This window comes from Galeopterus variegatus, unplaced genomic scaffold (assembly GCF_000696425.1).
Source record: "Galeopterus variegatus unplaced genomic scaffold, G_variegatus-3.0.2 Scaffold1453, whole genome shotgun sequence".
NCBI classification, from domain to species: Eukaryota; Metazoa; Chordata; class Mammalia; order Dermoptera; family Cynocephalidae; genus Galeopterus; species Galeopterus variegatus.
In genome coordinates this window covers 20,530-28,844 of record NW_007727564.1, presented here as the reverse complement: position 1 = coordinate 28,844, position 8,315 = coordinate 20,530, and the positions used below count along the sequence as shown (strand labels likewise).

Below are 8,315 nucleotides of genomic sequence, written 5' to 3'. Positions count from 1 at the left end.
CGAGCTCGCGCTCCGAAGGCCGGGCGTGGCGGGCGTGGCCAGGCGGGCGTGGCCAGGAGGGCGCGCCCCCGCGGCCTCAGCTCCTGCAGGAAAACATCCTCTCACTATGTGGCCGGAAGTTGAACTCCGGGGCAGCCCCACCGCACGCGGCTTCTTTAAAGGCCAGGCGGGCGGTGGACGGCTTGGCTGTGATCCTTTAGAGCTGGATCGTGTGTGTGGCCCAGCTTTGGGCTTGAACGTGGAGGGTTGGAGGTGGTTGTAGCTTTTGGAAAAGAGCTCGTCCGTGATGGGCTCAGGAGACTTGTTTCCCCAGCTTGTAATGTGGAAAATTGAAGGCATTTCTTAAGAGATGCGGATTTAAAGGCGGGGATCTACTTGAGGTGTTTGGATTACTGCACTGCACAAATTCCAGTCACCCCTGGTTTGGGGTGAGAAGCGCTGTGCTCCGCCACCAGCTACTGCTGAGACGTTCGCCCTACAGGAGGCGTCAGTGCGGTTGTGGATATTGGCCTGCGCAGCAAGGAAAGTGGGTAATTTGGGCCAATAATAATAAATTAGCGTGTGTTTGAATTAGCCAAGTCTTCGCGGTTTTGTTAACTTGGCTTCACTTTGCTTGGAGTGGGAAGCGCCTACTCCTGAAAAGTGTCTTTTTTCTAATTAGAATTGGTTTCTCTTAAGACCATTAAGTTTTCAGAAAGGACACGGACAGAGTAGGCTGGAGGTTTTGTTGGCAACAAAGTAAATGGATGTGTGTCCTATTCTGACCTGTTCCAGAAAAGGGTTTTTTCCTCCAAAAAATTTTTTTTAACCTTTCAACATTTTCTAGACTCCTGGGATACGAAAATTAAGATACGTCTTCCTTCACAGTTAGACATATAAATACCTGGTGTATAATAAAATGTGAAAGTTTTGTATCTCTTGGTTAGAAAGGTAGACAAAATCACAAAGCAGTGTTTCATTCATTCAACAAATTTTAGTACCAAGTATGTTTCTGGATACTGTGTTTGGCACTGGAGACGCCATGGTGGATAAAGGGAAAGAGCTCATATTTTAATGGGGCTTACTGTCTGGTGGAGTTTTTTTTTAATTGCTATATTTTTAATACGTGCTTGGGAAGTACGTTTTCTTGAGAATGCAGAAGATGGAGCCCCTTCTCTCTTTTTAATATTGACATAATATTATTATATTTATCCAACACTTGGAAAACAAGAAAGTTACAAAAGATAATGGAAAGCTTCTTCAGAATGTTGGATTTAGGAGTTTTGTGTGCTTTTGGTCTCCATGTCAATTCATAAACAATAAATGCTGTTGTTAAATTCGGATTTCTCCCTAGAAAAGAATTGCAGATGTTAACAGATTAATACATATGCTGCTGGATTCAGCACTTTGTAGTATTTAAGGCCATGAAATACAAATGAGATTTTAGATTTCAGGAAATTCAGAATTTAGCGTGTTACCTCAAATATAAAAAGAGATATGTAAAGTTGTGTTATATGAATAAATCGAATGAGTGAATCATTTATAGGCCAATGAAGTATGGTAGAGCCAAAAATCATGGAACACACTTCTCCAATAATGGCTCTTTACCATTTTTCAAAAACCCTACTTGGGTAAATTTGTATTTGCTCTGGTAGTTTTTATTGGTATATGTTTCAAATATTGACAAACACATTTTAATAATTTACCTATAACAAAGAACCATGACTAATTTTCTTTTCATGTGTTGTCAACACTTACATGGCCAAGGCGAAGAGCCATGCAAATATAGGTAGTTATTTAAGTTCATGAAAATGTATATAGGATTTTTTTTTTCCCTGAGGTGGGGAGTGGTACTTAGAAGACCACCAGAAGACAATAAGCTGATAAACATCTCATTCTCAATTTTCTTAGCTAAACAGTGAGGTATGCCATTCTTAAGCTCAATGTTTACTACTCACATTTTTAAAATTATTTTTCAAAGTTACAGATGTAATAGTTTTAAAAGTTAGCTTATATAAAAAGAAAAGCAGTTCCCTGCTGTCTCCCTCCACACTCTAAAGTCCTGTTCTTTAGAAGCAGTCCCTTTCAAGTCATAGCTGTTCTTTATTTCCTTATTCCCCCATATTTCTGAGTAACATGATTACACTCTGTTTTCTTTATTTAAAATTGTAGATATTAGGGCCGGCCCATGGCTCACTTGGGAGAGTGTGGTGCTGATAACACCAAGGCCACGGGTTCGGATCCCTATATAGGGATGGCTGGTTAGTCCACTTGGGAGAGCATGGTGCTGACAACACCAAGTCAAGGGTTAAGATCCCCTTACCGGTCATCTTTAAAAAAAAAATTGTAGATATTGTTTATTGATGTATTTCCATGGAAAATGAGAATTTGATTCTTTTCTCTCGTATCACTCTTCCTCCTCTTGCTCCAACCTTGCAGTTATTTCACAGTTTCTTATTCAATGTAGTATTGAAAGTTTAAAGCATTAGAGTTACATAAATATTCACCACTAAGTCAGGTATTTTACTGTGAGTACTTTTCTTGTCAAACTTTTTATTTTTCCTGGAATTAACAATTCCTCATCATTTTATTTGCTTAATTCTTCGTCTACCAGTAACTCAGCCACAGATTTACCAGTACGATCACTCATATGAAGTTATCTCCCAGGTCCATTTTAATCTTCAATATATCTCTCCTGGAAAACTCACTTTCTGTGCTCTGGACTTCTTGTTTTATAGGACTGTTGCGTAGATGTCATCTGGATTTCTCTTCACTATTTTCTTAGGAATTCTTTCCGCCTCTCTTATGTGTTGATTCCTTTGTTTCTTATATCTCCTGCCTTTTTTTTCTTTGAGTTGGTGGAAAATACTCTGAATTAGTTTCCTGGGAAAGAATGCATGGGAAGTGAATTTTTGTAGACATTATGTCTGAAAAAAGATAGACCTTTATTCTAGCTTTACATTTTATAGTTTGACTGGGTATAAAATTCAAGATTGGAAATACTTTTTCTTCATTCTGAAGTCATTGATGTCCTTATCTCTTTACCACTAGAGTGTAGCAGCATTCTAATTATTCCCCAGCCTATAGCTTACCTTGCATAAACCTATAAGAGCTATAATTCAAACATCTTGCTTTTATTATGCTGATGGTGCTACTAAAAATAAATTGTTTATTGTTAGCTGCATCAAAATTAGCTCTGAGCAGAATATTGCACAGGTATGGAGCATATATACCTCTATTCCTCCTCTGTTAATTTTCTATTCAAGATATGTGAGAACATTCTGAGTTAAAATCAAGTGTTTCGAATTGCCCTCGCTCTGGCCTTCAACTTTGTGCAGATATTGCAGCCTCTTGCAAAGTACATCCCTGACTCAATTATTTCTGAGAGCCCCCATGAGGAGTCCCACACCTGTTCAGAAACAAATCCAATACTATGAAATTCCACCAGGTGCTGCTTCTATTCCATGCTGCTTTACCAGATGATCGTCTGTCCTGGTGGTGTTAAAGATACATAATGGTACATGGAGGGAAATAACCTTCTTTTTCCTTTTATTATAGCCCTAATTTGCTACAGTATTAGTGAAACAGTCCTCTCAATTTTACTTATGCAGTCCTTTTTAAAAGTGGGCCCTAAATATGGATCTAGGTAGTTTGCACCAGGAATGAAAACAGAGAATATATTCCGTCACCTTCAACTCAGAATCTCTACTCCCCTAGTCTTATGCTAGTGGTTAAAATGGCTTGTTGTTGGATCAACTATATCATGACTGTCTCCTTTTTCCCTTAGGACTTCTCAGAAATACTTCTGCCCTGCCAGCCCACCAGTTTGCTATCTATTTTACCAACTCTAGTACAGTGGTTATGGGATCATCAGTATCAATATCACCTGGGAACTTGTTAAAAATGAAAATTCTCTAGCTCTACTCCAGATCTACAGAATCAGGAACTCTGTGTTTTAACAAGACAAAGGTCGTTTTAACAAGACCCCCAGGTGATTCTGATATACATTCTGATATATATTCTGAATAGAGACTATTCTGAATCTAGTCCTGTTATTGACTAATTTTAGAGCTTCCATAGGTTGATTTACTTCTTTTAACTTCAGTTTTCATGTTTATGTAAGTGAGAAAAAAGGTGGAGGGAAATATTAGCCATAATTTTTCTGTATGGTTTTGTGAATGAAATGAGAACTTATAACAAAGGATTTATTAATTATAAAGAGCTCTTTAAATATATTATTGTCACTGCCCTAAAATTGCTTACAGTCTGGTTAGGAAGACAAAATATCTACAAGCATCCATAAGTGAAATAAAAATATGACACCTGTAGGCAGTACATAAGGCTTACTATGAAGAGCTTCCCAGAAAGAAGAGAATTAGTCAAATCAGTATAAAATGAATCAGCTTGGCTATTTATAATAGTTCCTTAGAAGATAAGATTCTTTCAGTGTTTAAAAGAAGCAAAACTAAGGCCTGGAAATTGAATCAAAGTCTGAATAAATGCAAAAAATTGTCATCTAATCAATTATATTATCCCTGAAGAAAGCATATAGTAACAGAAAGGGAGATGGTTGCCTGCGTGGAGTCTAGAGAAGACGTCAAAGCATAAGAGTTTGTCACAGTGTTCTTTAATTCCCACCTATGGTGGAGGTTCTCTGAACAGGTGGGTGATCTGGTACCTGTCTGTTCCCTCTCTAGATTCTAGAGAGACATAGTAAGTTGGATAGTAGAATGAACTAGATAGTAAAATCATTCAATTAGTTTCTTCTGCATTGATGCCTTACTAAGCCGCTTTCAATTTTATGCTTCAGCTTTTCAGCACCGCACTCTCCCGAGTGAGCCACGGGCCGGCCCCCTATTATGCTTCAGCTTTTCAAGCACTGATTAAAAAAAAGAATGCATTGACTTCCTAACATGAATATTTAACTTGTAAAATTATAAGGTGACATTTTAAGACATAAATCCATTGAGAGGAGTTCCTATGAGTTAGTTCTTGTCAAGAGATCAGTTAGGTTTCGCTGAGAAAAATCAAGCTTCTGGAACTTCAAAGCTAAGAGGCAGATTCTGGACTACAGCAATGATAATAAAGATGCATTTACCCAGTAATTCAAAAGACCAGACTACAAGATTTAGAGTCAAACTTGGGTTAGAAGACAGGTCTGCCTCAGTTTCCTTATCTGTAAAATGGGATATAACTACTACATAGCACTGTTGCAGAGAGTAAATGGGATCATGTATATAAAGTGCTTATCAAGGATGCCTGGCACCTGACATCAAGAATATTGTTTTGGTAACCTGGGGATCCCCATAGTAGGAGGAGAATAAATATTTGCTGAATGAATGAACAATAATTATTATTGCCGCCCTGTAAGGTTTTTCAGGTGTCCTCTGCTTCACCTCAAAACCTTTCTATCTCTGCTCTCTTTAATATCAGGATAATAGTATGAGAGTTTCCATAAAGTAACACACGATCAACTGTAGATGAAGGATCTAAATAATAGATGTTTTAGACTAAAATATGATTGAGATTACTGGGGACATAGGAGTCTAGGAAAAAACTTAAAGAACTATTTGGAACTTTGCCTAGTTCTTAAAACTAGGGTCACAAACTCAAATACTGACAGGGATAATGTAGGCTGGAGACAAGCCCAGTCCAAAGAGGGCAGCCTCTGCTTAGTTTCTGCCAATTGATGTTGACATCTAGGTCTTCTTGACCTTTCAGTTTTCAAGGGAAATCTGGAATCTTGGCTTTACCATGAAAGCTCCCAATTGTTAAACATTGATGAATAAAGAAAAAAAATTTTTGACTAAAAGTCAAACCAATTATGTCTGTGAGTCTAATTTGATTTATGAGCTACCAGGTCGTGACCGTACTTTAAAGGCTATATAATACTGTATAAGCAGAAAAGAAAGAGGAGAAAGAAATAACATGGTGGGAAAAATTTAAGATGATTTTAAGGTTACCAAGTGTAGACCAGTTTGGATGGAGTACAAGTTTCATTTAAAGGGGAGAGAGAAAAGATTGGAAAAATGAGCTTGTTTTTATAGAGCACCTTGAATGTTTGTACAAAATATCAGGGTTTTAGGCAGAGTCCATTCCTAGTTTTTGAATAAATTAGTGAAATGTAACCTATTCTGGTATTGATGTTCAATAAGCATGTGTTGGATATATAGTTGCTAAACTCTTTGAGGCCGTCTTAATAAACCCCTATGCAGGGTCAGCCCCATGGCTCACTCGGGAGAGTGCGGCGCTAGTAGCGCTGAGGCCCGTGGGTTTGGATCCTATATAGGGATGGCCAGTGCACTCACTGGCTGACCTTGGTGCCGACCACACCGTGCCAAGGGTTGCGATCCCCTTACTGGTCAGAAAAAAAAAAAAAAAAAAAAAGATAAAACCCCTATGCAAGTAACATGTGATTCATATCTGTCAAGAATTAGGGAAGATATGAAATAAACACAATACAGTTCAATAAAGCTACACGAGAAATATGTAAATGGTAGATATTAAATTATGTCTAGTGGAGAAGTCTCTTTTTGTTTTTGGCATCTAGCTGGTACAGGGATCAAAACCTAGACCTTGGTGTTATCAGCACCACACTAACCAACTGAGTTAACCGGCCAGCCCCATGAAGGAGGGAGTTTTGAGGAAAGAGTTTTAATTGTCAGAGAGGTCCAGTAAGTTAAGGAATGAAGTAAAATCCTAACAAAAAAGTGTCTTAAAATGATTTATTGAAGGGATCCTCTGTGCCTAATTTTGTAGAATAGATGTGATAAATGGGAGAGACATTCCTCCTAGAGGGAATAACGTGCAAAGGTGTTGAAGAGGGAATGAAGGTATCCTGTGTATCGATAACTAACAGATTTTTGATTTCCCTAGCAAGAGTGGCTTTCTTAGGAATGATGGGGTGGAAGCAGATTGCAGTGGATGGAGGTGAGGTTTGAAAGCAGAACCAAAAGTAAGAGAGACTGGAGTAAGGGAGATGAGTTAGGAGTCCTGCAACGATCTAAACAAGAGAAAATAATTGTGTGAATCAGAGTGACAATATTGGGAAGGGAAGGATTTCCCACCAAAACATCATTCGTGACAGCACCACCACAAGACAATAGTAAAAAGCAGAGGTGATATGCGTTGTAATGTCTGCAGGTTTCCTAACACTGGATCTTTTAAGAAAGGAAAAAATTAATTTCATGAGATTCTGTTATCCTCTGACGATTCCATACATCTCATAATAAATGAATGGATGCTATTAATGATGGTTTTGGAACTTCTGACTGTATTTTTGAGCTTTCTAATGTTGCAGCAAAACTATAATTAATTTCTCAAACTGAGAATTAAAGAAGCCTACTCTTATGTGAATGGTAATAAATTGTATAAAATATAAAGGGCAAAAGTACAGGAATTCCAATATATTATTAATATCAATAATATTAATATTTCTATTCCCTAATTCAGCCTATTCAAGCAGGATGCCAAATAGATGAATATCTAATTAAATGCCATCAAAAAGTTTTAGGTCATGAAATACGAGTTTGAAGAATCAAAGTGAGTTACCAAGAAACCAAATATGAGTTTCAAAGAAGTTGGGATTAAGGAGATATGCTAGGGTTCGCTTCAAAGATGAGACAGAGTGGTAAGGAAGACATTTTCGGGGCTGAAGATTTAGGACTGTTTCGTTCAGGCTGCATGCTTTCACATTGGCTAAGGCCTAGTCTGTGACAAACATTTGTGAAAAGCTCAGAAAACTATGCCTTAGGCATGGTGTCTTTTCTTCCTGCTGATGTTCCGATCACTGGTGGCTCTCGCTGTTATAATCCCTGCTTGTTGGGACTTTGCTTTGGTTTACATGGTAGCTGTGGTGCACCGCGAGAGGCAGAAAAAGAAGAAACAAAACCGTCCGATCCTCGTGAAGTTTAAGAAGTGGAAAGCTGTCCCTTTCGCATCTCTCACGCTCCTATTTTAACCCAAGCAACGGCGCACTTCGTAGGAGCGCTCCCGTCCGGGGGCGGGACCAGGGGAAACTCCACCCCCAAGCCGAATCCCGGCCCTCCGCCGGCGGACAGGAAGCAGCGGCGGGCCTGGCAGCCCGGGAAACAGCCCCTGCGCGCATGCGCGCGCCCCTACGGCGCCCGGGGGAGGGGGAGGGGCGGAAGGTAGGGGCGCGGTTCGGCATGCTGGTTGGGTGCCCGCGCGTCACGTGGTGAGGAAGGAGGCGGAGACCTCGGGCTCGGGGGAGGGGGTAGAGAAGAGGGAAGGAGCGAGAGAAGGAAAGCGGGGAAGGGAGGAAGGAAACGAAAGGGGGAGGGAGGTCCCTGTTTTGGAGGAGCTGGGAGCGTTGC

The 8,315-nt window shown here is 39.6% G+C and overlaps 1 protein-coding gene across 1 annotated transcript in view; it reads right to left on the bottom strand.

The window, feature by feature from the left end:
- FAM63B (family with sequence similarity 63, member B) overlaps positions 1 to 8,086 on the bottom strand; it is a 72,752-nt gene extending 64,666 nt beyond the window's left edge. Inside the window, 1 exon segment of the mRNA XM_008577128.1 lies at positions 8,004 to 8,086. Coding sequence (XP_008575350.1) covers positions 8,004 to 8,086 — 83 coding nt within the window.
- Positions 8,087 to 8,315: the final 229 nt, after the last annotated feature.